Genomic DNA, 15,588 nt, shown 5'->3' with positions numbered 1-15,588 from the left:
CTAGTGCTGAGAGATTTTTTTTTTTGGCATGGGAAGCCTGTGTTCACATTTTTGTGGGGAACATGGAATAGCATTACTTTGATCCCTTGCCAGTCTAGTGCTTCAGGGTTGTGAAATATCGTCGTCAAAAATAACATCAAAGCACATATGAAATGTCATTAAAGCAAGACTGCCAACGTTTATTCAACCAGAACTAATAGCTGTCAGTTTTCTGTTTTTCAGAACGGAGTGGCTGCGGATCTGGTTTTTACTCAGACCTTTTCTTATTTTGAGACCGCCTAAATGTCCCGAAGCTTCTGCGCATGTGCAGGATTCTCTCTGTATATTTTTTTTTATGTAGCCACTGCTTACAATAAGCCCCCTTCTGGGAAAAGAGAGGAGAGCAGGGTTTCATATGGGAGCTAGTCCAGAGATTCTATGAAGCCACAATGATCAATTTTCTTTATGCTCCTCAAGATGAACATATTTCAATATTCAAATGTTTCTGAAAATTAACTAGGAAATAACTAGGAAATAGCCATAATCTATTTAGGAATGTAGGCTATGTGCCAAAACCTGTTCCTGTAATTTTCCCAAGATTCACAGATTTTCCAAAACTCCTGATTGGAGGATTTTGAATTTCCTGCATATTCCTTCTTGATTCTGGGAATCTTCCAAATGGGAATTCTGGAAAACCTGGGAATTTTGGGATAATTACTGGAATGTTGCAACCATGTCCACTCTATAGGTATTTCATGAGCAGAAGAGATATGGGGATGGGGTAGGGGGACTCCCTGGGATGGGGTAGGGGGACTCCCTGGGATGGGGTAGGGGGACTCCCTGGGATGGGGTAGGGGGGTCAATGATCAGTCCTCAGCCGGCAGCTGGGGGTTGCCTGGGCCGCAGGCACGGGTGAGCTGCACAGAGGAGATGGTGAGGGTGCTGAACTCATCCATGTAGAGGAAGGGCACATGCTCTGTAGAAGTGGTCTGGCAGCACGGCATCTGGGGTTAGGGTTAAAGAGAGGGGGAGGGAGGAGTTAACATCTGGGGTTTGGGTTAAAGAGAGGGGGAGGGAGGAGTTAACATCTGGGGTTAGAGTTCAAGAGAGAGGGGGAGGAGTCAACAACAGAGTATCATATAGTAACCTGAACACAACCTTAGGTGTTGAAGTGCTGTCTTCACTATTTTTGGAAGACTTCTAGTAGCCTTCTTTTTACCTAGACAACCACTAGCATATTTAATATATTTATCTGGGGAGGAGTCTATATTTAATCCATAAGGCCAGAAGGGCTGTGGTATATGGCCAATATACCACGGCTAAGGGCTGTTAAGCACGACGCAACGGGGAGTGCTTGAATACAGCCATTAGCCGTGGTATTTGGCCATATACCACAACCCCCCGAGGTACCTTATTGCTATTATAAACCGGTTACCAACGTAATTAGAGCAGTAAAAATACATGTTTTGTCATACCCGTGGTATACGTTCTGATATACCACAGCCATCAGCCAATCAGCATTCAGGCCTCGAACCACCAAATGTATAATTTTWATTTTTWATTTTTAGCAATCACACCCTTTTAGTATGTTACAAATTTGAGAATCCCATTGATAATTTGGTGTCTAAATCCAGTGTCACTTGGTGTTAGTCAATTTAAATGAAGGGAAATAACATTATGAGCAAAATTATGAATCATGTGCCTTTAGTAAACATTATTTTTTTTTAAAGTTTAAAGACCTTAGATTTGAGCATCTGGGACCTCCTTTGAAGAAAATCCTCAATAATCTAAAATTGGTGTCTCATTGGTGGTCCCAGTCCTACTGTCCAGTCCTACTATTATCCTGATGGAAACATTATTTAAAGTCATTAAGCTGACATATTCGTGGATTTAGAATGGGAAGTTTTAGCCAAATACATTTCCAATAAAAAGTATATATATATAAAAAAAAAAAAAGATGTTAACAGTAAGTTGAAACACTTTGAGAAATGTGATAAGTCTAAAGCACAGGTGGCTGCTAGATGTTCCTCATGATCGACCTTGCACCTGGCTGTGCTTCTCACTCACAGCTTATTTCCACAGATACCGAGACACAACATCGATATCTCCACCAGCACAGCCTGGGGTCTCTCCAGGACACTCTGTTTCCCTGCTGTTTTCCCAGACTTGAGACAAATTCTCTTCATCTTGATGTGCGCCTGATTGTTTTATAGCTTTACTGGTATGCAGGGTGGGAAGACTTTGCACTTTCCTACTGTACCAGGCAAGCTGACAACTTCAAGTATTTGAATGTTTTTTGATTCATGTATTTGGTCTGCTGTTTTCCTAGGAACTAAACTGAACATCGAGCTCGACTTACGGACTGACTAAAATGGAAACCAGGTGTGGATCTTGGGGCAGCGGACCAACTCAGAATCCAATTATCCAATAGGACAAGCCAAAAAAAACTATTATAGTAAGCTTATTCACATAATGCTAATACATTGATCATGATCATAATCCACACAATGTCCAACTACACACCAGTAAAGTGCCTTTCTTTTTTTAAGAAACATGAAGGGTTGTTTTACCTGTGAGGGGGTGTCCTTTGCGGGAGGAGTGTGTGATGGGCAGCGCGAGGGGCTCAGGTCCAGTTGGGAGTTGCAGGGTGAGCACTGGACATAGGTGAAACTCTCAGGGTAGATAACCCAGTTCTCCCAGCCAAGATCTAAATTGAGAAATGAAGACAGACAGCACAGAAGGCTTAAATGCTATGGTGATGGCCACAGATATGTGCACGCACACACGCACACACGCACACACGCACACTCTATTGATGTTTCATAGATTAACAGTGTTTTATACATTTTTTGTGTGAACAGAGCTGGTCACCTTTCAGGAAGATCTGTGAGGTCAGCGGACAGCATTTCAGACCACTGCGGTTGTCTGCTGCAGGACCCTCAGCCTGGGGTACAGCCTGGGGTACAGCCTGGGGTACAGCCACTATGGAGAAAGGGAAAGAACATATATGAATCAATAAGAAACATAGTGATGATGCTCTGCATCAGAATACTAGAAGCAGAATACTGTAATGATCATATGGCCCTCTTAAGCCCATTACGAACTGGCTAGCACGTTTGGTCAGGCGAACCGGGTTTTATTCTCCGCATTGGAAGCTACTCACCTCTGCTGTTATCTACAATTTGGATGGGACTGAAGTTGGCAACACTTTATTTGGATAGTCCTTAGTAGATGGTTTGTAGATAGTCAGTAGATGTTCAATAACTGTCAACAACATTTCAACTAAACATCCACTAATTCTAAACTTAACCCATACCCTAACCCTAATTCTAAACTTACCCATACCCTAACCCTTACCCTAATTCTAAACTTAACCCATACCCTAACCTTTACCCTAATTCTAAACCTATCCCATCCCTAACCGTAAACCTTAGCAAGCAGTTGCTTATCAAAAGATAGTTTGTTGATAATTTGACCATCTGAAAGTATTTGTATTGTATATTTGTGTTTATTATGGTTCCCCATTAGTTCCTGCCAAGGCAGCAGCTACTCTTCCCTGGGGTTTATTAGGGATCCCCAGTAGTTCCTGCCAAGGCAGCAGCTATTCTTCCTGGGGTCCAGACACATTAAGACACTTATATCACACATAAAATTGAAAATTAAACAGTACATCATATAACACTGTCACACCACCACATATCCACAATACAAAAATGTATGATACCACTGTACAACAATATTAGTATGTACGTGTGTGTACCATGTGTTAGTTCTATACAGTAGACCAGAGGGTCATACTATCTAAATTAAGTGGGATCCTGAAATTCTATTGCTCCCAAAAATGTGGCTACCTGCTTTGTCCTGGGTCTTGTGAGAGATGGCAGAGAATGCTGTCTTCCACTGCTCTCTGATGGCAGTCAGTCTGTCCGCCGCCACCTGGGGCTCCTGCTGCAGGTTGAGGGCTCTAACAAGGGTCTTTCTGATGTCATTCAACAACTCTCCACGGCACCTGCACACAGAACAGAAACAGACAAATTAGTTTATTGCAAATCAAATTAGTTTATTTGTAAATCAGTCAATTATACTGAAAATGAAAATAAATACTAAAAGAAAAAGACAACTGGAATGCTACAAATATTGTATTGTTATAAAATAAACAAATTAAGTTTATGGTTATGGAAATACTTTAGAAAACAATTCCTGGTGAATTTTTTATTTTTTTACACAATTCCTGGCACTTTTTTTAACACAATTCCTGGTGACTTAAATTTTCTTTTTTTATTTGTAATTTTTACTAAGACATCTTTGGTAAGACAAATAAAATTGCAAAAGGGCCGAATTTGGCCCGTGGCCCTCCTATTGCCTTTGACCGCAACAGAGAGAAGGAGATTTTAATGTTAGCAATGGAGTGTAGCCTTCTCTCTCAGGCATTCACAGTCCTGGCTRGCTACACTTCAGATTGCGTAACCATGGATATCCTGTTCTTTTGAATCTCTTGCATCCATTTTGTGAGATCTGGCAATCTCTAAAAGAATCACCAGCACCATTTTGTACATKAAATATTTAGATGGACTTCAATCAATGTATTAATGGCATGCTGTTAAATTGGGGGTAATGTTGGTAATTTAATGGAATAGATTTAATCTGAAGATGATTTTTACAAATCCAACCGGTTCAACCTTTAAATTCTAAAGTATTAAAACAGCTTGTTCACTCAGACTAAAGTTGGCTGTGTTACCAAAGCATGCATCGTTAAATCTATAACCGGAGACCATACTTTTTTTCAGGGAGTTTGTTCTCACAATCTCTATTTGAGGTGGATCGGCTCTATGTCTAAAGATAGTGTTGCTGACAGTGCTGCTGTCTCTGGAGTGTTGCAGACAGCGTTGCTCTGTCTCTGTGCCCTGAATGTTGTCATGTAAGAAAGATTGATAGTGCTGTTCATGCCTGGGGAGAACACAATGTTACACTTAGAACCGTAAGGTCAGCTCTCTCAAATCTAGATGCAGCCAAGTAAACCTCTCAAACAACCCCCGCCTCATTTCACGAGGCCTCAGCAAGCATCCAGTCAAAGGTGACTTTGCTAGTCATGATATAACCTGGTGCAGCTGTATGRGTCATCAAGATTTAAAATAGCCTAACACTGGATATAAGGTTGGCTATTTCAAGTCTTGATGACCTGTAGAACTGAGCATGGAATTTAGAAAATAGTTTATGTCAGGGATTGGCACAATGAGAACATACTAAGTTTCTGTGTTGGTTAGAAGGACAGATTACGGCCATCACGCCATTTTGAATGAAATTCCCCAACAAAWTTTTTTTTTGAATTATTTTCAGAATTGATGTGTCCTCTATGAYCTTCTGACTATCCAGTGATGTGTCGCTCCAGCGAGGGGTGATACTACTAACCTGTCAGGGTGGAGGACGGCAGAGCCAGTAGCAGCAGCAGGTTCCTTCTCCAAGGGCTGGAGGACAAACGACTTTCCCAGAGAACAACCAAAGAGCACCAGCATCATCACAAAGTGCGCAAAATACATTTTGGAAAGATGGTGGTCAGTCTGGCCTCTATGCAACTATCAGAGCAAATACCACCAACTTGTGGTTTTGTGGCAATTAATGAATTTGACTCTGTTCAGTAATGGAGGAAGAACTAGTTGTTCTTCAGTTGGCAGAGGAGGAGGCTGTACTGGTACAACTGATAGTGACGCTCTCGTAGAGGTCTGGGTATCCAATGGAAGCTCACAACGGGGCAGGAAGAGAATAGCTATTGTTTGTATTGGCCTGGAAACCTCAGCTTTATCTCCTCGTACACCAGGTTGTCCTTGGAATATTTTTTATGTCCTGCAAGTATGAAACAGTGTTGGGGTGATAGAGAAGGACCAGAGAGAAAGAGAGAGAGCTGAGAGAGAAAGATTAGGAGGGACAGAAAGACAGAGAGAGCTGAGAGAGAAAGATTAGGAGAGACAGAAAGACAGAGAGAGCTGAGAGAGAAAGATTAGGAGAGACAGAAAGACAGAGAGAGCTGAGAGAGAAAGATTAGGTGAGACAGAAAGACAGAGAGAGCTGAGAGAGAAAGATTAGGAGAGACAGAAAGACAGAGAGAGCTGAGAGAGACAGACTGAGAGAGAGAGAGACTACTTACCGTAGTTGTATAGACAAAGAGCATCATGGATAATGTGCGTTGAGACTGAGCACATTAAATGGTTGAACTGACTCCTGTCTCATCGTTATAAAGACGYGGTTATGAAACCAGCAAGACATAATGGTCTTGTCAAGTGGGCAATACATAATGTGTGGCTGGCTGTTACCTCAGAAGAGATGTGTGTGTGTAACCGTTATTTAACGAGGCACGTTAGTTAAGAATAAATTCTTATTTACAAATGACGGCCTACCCCGGCCGACGCTGGACCAATTGTGCACCGCCCTATGGGACTCCCAGTCACGGCCGGTTGTGATTCAGCCTGGAAGAATAGATAATAGGACATTCATTTGCAGGCGTTTCTTAAGATAAAATAAATGAAATAGCCTACTTCTCATGAATGAAACAAAATGATGTAATGTAATATGTTGAAGGAGGGGGAGATGCTTCTTTCATGGAGAAGAGCAACCATGTCTACGATATCTAGTACAAGACCTGAGAGTACAGCTGCTGTTATATGCTTTGTATTTAAAGCGTTATATTTGATATTACTTTACCTGAATCATCTGGCATGGCATGACATACAAATCAAATCAGTTCCATAAAATATCCAGAAAGGGCTGTGACAGCAGTAAACAAGCTCACATGAAACATCCAGCAAGCTGGGACACCAGGAAACAAGCTTCACATGAAACATCCAGCAAGCTGGGACACCAGTAAACAAGCTTCACATGAAACATCCAGCAAGCTGTGACACCAGTAAACAAGCTTCACATGAACTTCAGCAAAGCGGAACACCAGTAAACAAGCTTCACATGAAACATCCAGCAAGCTGTGACAGCAGTAAACAAGCTTCACATGAAACATCCAGCAAGCTGGGACACCAGCAAACAAGCTTCACATGAAAAAAACCCCACAAAGATACCATTGATTGAGCTTTTGATTTTTTTTCAGCCCATCATCGAGGGAAGCGGAGAATCATAAGACCGCTCTTTATGAAGGCTCCGTCTCAAATGGCACCCTATTGCTTATAAAGGGCCCAYAGGGCTCTGGTAAAAAAGTAGTGCACTATGTAGGGAATAGGGTGCCATTTGTGAGTCAACCCTGTTGATAATAGTAACTTGCCATGAAAACTGGGAGTTGGGTTGATAACCAGACAGTACTCCTTGTTAAAGGGGACTGCAACAATCACCTCCCTATAGTGCTCGCCCAACATGAAAAGGTGGCAATCTTCCTCTGATAACCAAGAAAATGTTATTTTTGCTTTGCACCTGCCATTCAAGGACATGGATTCCAGAAAGCAGCCAAACTGTCTGAGAGAGTTAAATAGAAATTACGATTACAGCTACTGTAGCGTCTGTTACTGCGGATATCTCACGATCAGCCCAGATCTCGTTACAGAGACTCAAACTGGGTCAGTCCCAAGTAAACACTCACTCGCATGACTTGAGATGAACTTTAACTCTTTCTCTCTGACACTTCGAATAGGCCAAACGTGCGGAGTAAAATACAGCACAGAACCAATGAACCATAACATCAACAGAGACATTTTTTAAGACAAGCTAATACAGAACATGCAGGGGTTTCTTCATCCAGATCAGCCTAAGCTCTATCTGATAGACATCACACGAAGACCCCGGCCTACAAAATGGGGTCTTTAGCAAGCTTGACATGAACCGATATGAATGTCAGTTAGAGGTTCAACTAAAAGGGATAGAGATTCATCTGACATCACTATCACTGTAGTCTCTTGTGACCGTCCTATCAGTGAAGAGTGAGAATTCAACAAGTCAAACCAATTATTTATATTGCTCAACGTTGCTGAAACAATCAGGGGTGGAAATGTCCTTCTTAAACATCTTAGGTCTAGTTGGCACAGCCACATCACTCCAATATACCAAGGCATTACATCCTTACTATAGTCAGGATAGCTTGTCCCCCCTTGGGCCATTGATCTACCACTGTTGTTGTCATAGTATCAAAGTTGTCCATCATAATGTAATATCCTTTTCCGACTCTTATCATACATTTTCCAATAAGACGACCCATTGAGAATATCCAGGTACAACAGCTGTGATATTTAAAAAGACTCAAGACTTTCCTGTGATCTAACTGTGGGCTAAGAAGGTGTTGTTATTTTGTATACTCAACAAAAATATAAAGTGTTAGTTCCTTGTGTAAAAGTGTTGGTCCCATGTAAAAGTGTTGGTCCCTGTGTAAAGTGTTGGTCCCATGTAAAGTGTTGGTCCCATGTAAAAGTGTTGGTCCCCATGTAAAGTGTTGGTCCCGTGTAAAATGTGTTGGTCCCATGTTGTGTAAAGTTGTTTGGTCCGATGTAATAAGTGTTGGTCCCGTGTAAAAGGTGTTGGTCCCGTGTAAAGTGATTGGTCCGTGTAAAGTGTTGGTCCCGTGTAAAAGTATTGGTCCCATGCTAAAAGTGTTGGTTCCCATGTAAAGTGTTGGTTCCCTATGTAAAGTGTTGGTCCCCTGTAAGTGTTGGGTCTCCCATGTAAAGTGTTGGTCCCCCATAGTAAAAGACTGTGCCATGTATGGTTGCCATTAAACGCTTATGCAAAGTGTTGGTCCATGTAAAAGTTGTTGGTCCTGTGTACGTGTTAGCCACATGATGTGTTTGCTGTGTAAAATCGGTCGTGTAAAAGTGTTGGTCCCGTGTTTCATGAGGCTGAAATAAAAGATTGCAACGACACATTTCTCATGTTGCACAAATTGTTGTTTACATCCCTGTTGATGAGAATTCTCTCCTTTTTTCCAAGATAATCATTTGGTACCACCTGAACAGTGTTGCGCTTATCAAAGAATCTGATTAAACTAGCATGATAATTACACAGGTCCACCTTGTGCTGGGGCCAATAAAAGGCCCTTCTAAAATGTGCAGTTTTGTCACACAACACAATGCCACAGATGGTCTCAAGTTTTGAGGGAGCATGCAATTGGCATGCTGACTGCAGGAATATCCACGAGAGCTGTTGCCAGAGAATTGAATTTGTCTACCAAAAGTCRTTTTAGAGAACTTGGGAGTAAGTCCAACCGGCCTCACAACCGCAGACCATGTGTATTGCGTCGTGTGGATGAGCGGTTTGCTGATGTCAACGTTGTGAACAGAGTGCCCCATAGTGGCAGTGGGGTTATGGTATGGGTAGGCATAAGCTACGGACAACGAACACAATTGCATTTTATTGATGGCGATTTGAATGCACAAAGATACCATGACGAGATCTTGAGGCCCGTTGTCGTGCCATTCATCCACCGCCATCACCTCATGTTTCAGCATGATAATGCACAGCCCCATGTCGCAAGGATCTGTACACAATTCCTGGAAGCTGAAAATGTCCCAGTTCTTCCATGGTCTGCATACACACCAGATATGTCACCCATTGATCAAGTTTGGGATGCTCTGGATTGATGTGTACGACAGCGTGTTCCAGTTCCCACCAATATCCAGCAACTTCACACAGACATTGAAGAGGAGTGGGACAACATTCCACAATCAACAGCCTGATCAACTCTATGTGAAGGAGATGTGTCGTGCTGCAAGAAGCAAATGGTGGTCACACCAGATACTGACTGGTTTTCTGATCCACKCCCCTACTTTTTATTAAGGTACTGTATCTGTGACCAACAGACGCATATCTGTATTCCCAGTCATGTGAAATACATAGATTAGGGCCTAATTAATTTATTTCAATTGACTGGTTTTCTTATATGAMCTGTAACTCATTAAATATTTTTGTTCAGTATAGTTTGGAATTTTGACCTCCTTTCGTATTTTTATACATTTCTGGACATGACAGTAGTAAGTTAGAGAGGCATGGCAGGAAAGTGGCTGATCCGGGGATCAAATCCCTGTCAGAGGGGTTATGTGGTCCAGAGTAGGCAGCGGTTACAATGCAGGGGCACAGCAAGGCATTGTTTATGGTTAGAACATGAAGATGAATAAAGACCTTGACTGTGGCCTATTTCCCACAGTCTCCTCACTGAGGGTCATGGTCCAGAGATGAGCCACAGCCCTGGTGGAGAAGATGGAGTAACAGGCCTGGGTGGAGAGTGCGAGTACAGCCCTGGTGGGGAGAGATGGCAGTACAGGGCCCTGTGGAGAGATGGCAGCACAGGCCCTTGGTGAGAGAGGAGTAGACAGGCCCTGGGGGAGAGATGGGTACAGGCCCTGGTGAGAGAGTGGAGTACAGGCCTGGGGAGGTGGAGTACAGGCCCTGGAGGAGAGCGTGGAGTACAGGCCCTGGTGGAGAGATGGAGCACAGGCCCTGGGGGAGAGGTGGAGTACAGGCCCCGTGGAGAGATGGAGTACAGGCCCTGGTGGAGAGACTGGAGTACAGCCCCTGGGGGAGAGGTGGAGTACAGGCCCTGGGGAAGATGGAGCACAGCCCTGGTGGAAAGGTGGAGTACAGCCCTGGGGAGAAGTGAGTACAGGCCCTGGGGCAGAGGAGGAGTACAGGCCCTGGGGGAGAGAAGGCATACAGGCCCTGGGGGAGAGATGGAGTACAGGCCCTGGTGGAGAGATGGAGCACAGGCCCTGGTGGGAGAGGTGGAGTACAGGCCTTGGTGGAGAGGAAATCAATGCCTCACAAAGTACTTATTTCCACAGGTTGTGTTGAGGGGGTGTGTCGCAGGTTGTCTAAAAACCTAGTGATGAGTAAAGATTCAACAGACAAAGTACTTCAGTTTGTGAAAGAAATATGACGTGTAATGGATTGGCAGCGGTTCGTCGAACCACATTTGTGTTGTTAACATAGTTTGTCTTTTTTTTGGATTATAGTGCATCTAGCCTGCCTCTTGTAACCTTGGACTGGGTTTGGCCTTTTGTGAAACTGTTTACAAGACATTTATAACTTTCTGAGAAAGTCTGGGAAAATGAAAAGGGCATCTGGGAGTAGGGGCATTCCTCTGATCTTGTCCCAGCCCTGGCTACTGGGGAGAAAGTCTGGCGCAGGAGACTAGCTTTCCTAGTTCCGTTCGCTCACTTTGCTATCAGCCAATCCATCCAATCTACCCCCTGTGGAAAACATGTATAAATCCACACTAACATACCACTTGATTTCATTTTGATTTCATTAGAATGAAGCAATATATTTGGCTTACATGCTAAGCAGTACGATGCTATGGACATTGGAACAAAGCGACTGTGTTTTATCTTCCTCTTAGGGAGCCTGGTCTCACTCCTCTTCCGTGAGAACCACATCTGTCGTGACAKAGGGTGGGAGAGGTACTTCTGCTACAAGAGCATGGAGGTACCAGAGCTGTACTCTGGTCCTCACCTTCCCTGTGACCTTCTCCAACGCAGCTGGTGGAGGCCTTCAAGAACAAACAAGTCGGTTTCCCTATTTCTGGTCACAACATACGAGTTGTGAATTTTTATATTAAGTAAATGCATCAAATATGACATGCGCGCATTGGCAGCTCCATTTCACGCCATCATGCCGACTACGCCACAGGCATTGGAGAAATGTAGCACAATGCCTACAGTAGTGTTGTTGCCTAGCTACAGCATCCATCAATCAATGTCATTATTCTAATACACCTCCAGGAGACCAAACACTCCCCCTCTCGTTTTCCCTGTCTGTTTCCTCCAGGAGTAGATCCATTCATTCTCTCTATGTCCTGGCTGCAACTCCTGTGACAGGGCCAGTGACAGGGTGGTAAAACACCATGGGAACAACATGGCAACAACATAAGAATGTGAAATGTCAGAATAATAGTAGAGAGAATGATTTATTTCAGCTTTTAATTCTTTCATCACATTCCCAGTGGGTCAGAAGTTTACATACACTCAATTAGTATTTGGTAGCATTGCCTTTAAATTGTTTAACTTGGGTCAAAACGTCTTGGGTAGCCTTCCACAAGATCCCACATAAGTTGGGTAAATTTTTGGCCAATTCCTCCTGACAGAGCTGGTGTAACTGAGTCAGGTTTGTAGGCCTCCTTGCTCCGACACGCTTTTTTAGTTCTGCCCAAAATTTTGGGATTGCGGTCAGGGCTTTGTGATGGCCACTCCAATACCTTGACTTTGTTGTCCTTAAGCCATTTTGCCACAACTTGGAAGTATGTTTGGGGTCATTGTCCATTTGGAAGACCCATTTGCGACCCAGCTTAACTTTCTGACTGATGTCTTGAGATGTTGCTTCAATATGTCCACATAATTTTCCTCCTCATGATGCCATCTATTTTGTGAAGTGCACCAGTCCTCCTGCAGCAAAGCACCCCACACATGATGCTGCCACCCCCATGCTTCACGTTTGGGATGGTGTTTTTCAGCTTGCAAGCCTCCCCTTTTTCCTCCAAACAACGATGGTCATTATGGCCAAAAGTTCTATTTTTGTTTCATCAGACCAGAGGACATTTCTCAAAAAGTACGATCTTTGTCCCCATGTGCAGTTGCAAACCGTAGTCTGGCTTTTTTTATGGTGGTTTTGGAGCAGTAGTTTTCTTCCTGAGCGGGCCTTTCAGGTTATGTCGATATCGGACTCGTTTTACTGGGGATATAGATACTTTTGTACCTGTTTCCTCCAGCATCTTCACAAGGTCCTTTGCTGTTGTTCTGGGATTGATTTGCACTTTTCGCACCAAAGTACGTTCATCTCTAGGAGACAGAACGCGGTATGGCGGCTGCGTGGTCCCATGGTGTTTATACTTGCGTACTATTGTTTGTACAGATGAACGTGGTACCTTCAGGCGTTTGGAAATTGCCCCCAAGGATGAACCAGACTTGTGGAGGTCTACAATTTATATCTGAGGTCTTGGCTTATTTCTTTTGATTTTCCCATGGTAGTCCTGTTGGCCCGGTACTGGATGAAGTGAGGCACCTGGTAGGCCTGTTGGCCTGGTACTGAATGAAGAGAGGCACCAGGTGCCATGGTAGGTCCTGTTGGCCTGGTACTGAATGAAGAGAGGCACCAGGCGCCCTGGTAGTCCTGTTGGCCCGGTACTGGATGAAGTGAGGCACCAGGCGCCATGGTAGTCCTGTTGGCCTGGTACTGGATGAAGAGAGGCACCAGGCACCCTGGTAGTCCTGTTGGCCTGGTACTGGATGAAGTGAGGCACCAGCACCATGGTAGTCCTGTTGGCTGGTACTGGATGAAGTGAGGCACCCTGGTAGTCCTTTTGCCCGGTACTGGAGAAGTGAGGCACCAGGCGCCCTGGAGTCCTGTTGGCCGGTACTTGGATGAAGTGAGGCACCAGGCCCATGGTAGTCCTGTTGGCCTGGTACGGATGAAGTGAGCACCCTGGTAAGTCCTGTTGGCCTGGTACTGAATGAAGAGGAGGCACCACGGTAGTCCTGTTGGGGCTGGTACTGGGATGAAGTGAGGCACCAGGCACCCTGGTAGTCCCTGTTGGCCCGTACTGGATGAAGTGAGGCACAGGCGCCTGGTAGTCCTGTTGGCCTGGTACTGGATGAGTGAAGGCACCAGGCACCCTGGAAGTCCTGTTGGCCCGGTACTGGATGAAGTGAGGCACCAGGCGCCCTGGTAAGTCCTGTTGGCCTGGTACTGGATGAAGTGAGGCACCAGGCAACCCTGGTAGTCCTGTTGGGCGGTTTACTGGATGAAGTGAGGCACCCTGGTAGTCCTGTTGGCCTGGTACTGGATGAAGTGAGGCGCCCTGGTAGTCCTGTTTGGGCTGGTACTGGATGAAGGTGAGGCACCAGGCACCCTGGTAGTCCTGTTGGCCCGGTACTGGATGAAGTGAGGCACCAGGCAACCTGGTAGTCCTGTTGGCCGGTACTGGATGAAGTGAGGCACCCTGGTAGTCCTGTTTGCGCTGGGACTGGATGATGTGAGGCACCCTGGTAGTCCTGTTGGCCTGGTATGGATGAAGTGAGGCACCCTGGTAGTCCTGTTGGCCTGGTACTGGATGAAGTGAGGCACCCTGGTAGTCCTGTTGGGCTGGTACTGGATGAAGTGAGGCACCAGGCCCCCTGGTATTCCTGTTGGCCCGGTACTGGATGAAGTGAGGCACCAGCACCCTGGTAGTCCTGTTGGGCTGGTACTGGATGAAGTGAAAGGCACCCTGGTAGTCCTGTTGGCTGGTACTGGATGAAGTGAGGCACCAGGCACCCTGGTAGTCCTGTTGGCCCGGTACTGGATGAAGTGAGGCACCAGGCACCCTGGTAGTCCTGTTGGCCTGGTACTGGATTGAAAGTGAGGCACCAGGCACCCTGGTAGTCCTGTTGGGCGGTACTGGATGAAGTGAGGCACCCTGGTAGTCCTTGGCCCGGTACTGGATGAAGTGAGCACCTGGTAGTCCTGTTGGCCCGGTACTGGATGATGTGAGGCACCTGGTAGTCCTGTTGGCCCGGTACTGGATGAAGTGAGGCAACCCTGGTAGTCCTGTTGGCCTGTACTGGATGAAGTGAGGCAACCAGGCACCCCTGGTAGTGCTGTGGGGCTGGTACTGGATGAAGTGAGGCACCAGACCCTGGTAGTCCTGTTGGCCTGGTACTGGATGAAGTGAGGCACCCTGGTAGTCCTGTTGGCCCGGTACTGGATGAAGTGAGGCACCCTGGTAGTCCTGTTGGCCGGTACTGGATGAAGTGAGGCACCCTGGTAGTCCTGTTGGCCCGGTACTGGATGATGTGAGGCACCCTGGTAGTCCTGTTGGCCGGTACTGGATGAAGTGAGGCACCATGGTAGTCCTGTTGGCTCGGTACTTGGATGAAGTGAGGCTCCCTGGTAGTTGTTGCCTGGCCTTTTTTATGTCTCTATTTTGGTTTGGTCAGGGCGTGAGTTGGGGTGGGCATTCTATGTTTTTTCATTCTATGTTTTGTTCTGTGTGTTGTATTTCTATGTGTTTGGCCTGGTATGGTTCCCAATCAGAGGCAGCTGTCAATCATTGTCTTCTGATTGAGAACCATACTTAGGTAGCCTGTTCCACCTGTGTTTGTGGGTAGTTGTGTCCTGTTTTTGTGTGTCACCTTGCAGGACTGTTTCGATTTTCGTTGTTTCACTTTTGTTATTTTTTTATTCTGTGTTCATTATAATAAATTTAACATGGACACGTACCACGCTGAATTTTGGTCCGATCCTTCTATTTCCTCGTCCGAAAGAACGACGATCGTTACAAAGGGACTGAAAGACAAACATGTCCAGTCTTTTAAAAATGACACAAGGTGAGCCCTGTACTTCCCAAGCACCTGAAAATAACATGTTATAAAAGTGCATGGGTTGAAATAATGCTTCCCCTGGGGAGTACTGAAGAAGATATTATACCTGTCCAGTACAGTATGTCTGACAGTACCTGAGGTTAAGATGTGGTCCTCGTTAGATTAGACCAGGAGGAAGGATCATTAGGAAGACCAGGAGGAATGATCATTAGATTAGACCAGGAGGAAGGATCATTAGGATAGACCAGGAGGAAGGATCATTAGGACAGACAGGAGGAAGGATCATTAGGGATTAGACCAGGAGGAAGATCATTAGGATAGACCAGGAGGAAGGATC

At 45.1% G+C, this 15,588-nt stretch overlaps 1 protein-coding gene across 1 annotated transcript; it reads right to left on the bottom strand.

The window, feature by feature from the left end:
• Positions 1–761: 761 nt before the first annotated feature.
• LOC111980297 (protein 60A) lies at positions 762–5,752 on the bottom strand. The gene is made up of 5 exons (XM_024011019.2): positions 5,389–5,752; positions 3,831–3,988; positions 2,851–2,961; positions 2,550–2,686; positions 762–983 (listed from the first exon to the last, which is right to left on the bottom strand). Exons 1-5 carry the CDS (start codon positions 5,514–5,516, stop codon positions 846–848), a joined length of 672 nt encoding a protein of 223 aa, XP_023866787.1. The 5' UTR covers positions 5,517–5,752; the 3' UTR covers positions 762–845.
• Between the last annotated feature and the right edge of the window lie 9,836 nt (positions 5,753–15,588).

This window comes from Salvelinus sp. IW2-2015, linkage group LG20 (assembly GCF_002910315.2).
Source record: "Salvelinus sp. IW2-2015 linkage group LG20, ASM291031v2, whole genome shotgun sequence".
Lineage (NCBI taxonomy): Eukaryota > Metazoa > Chordata > Actinopteri > Salmoniformes > Salmonidae > Salvelinus > Salvelinus sp. IW2-2015.
The sequence above is the reverse complement of the archived record's forward strand: the minus strand, read 5'-3'. Positions and strand labels throughout refer to the sequence as shown.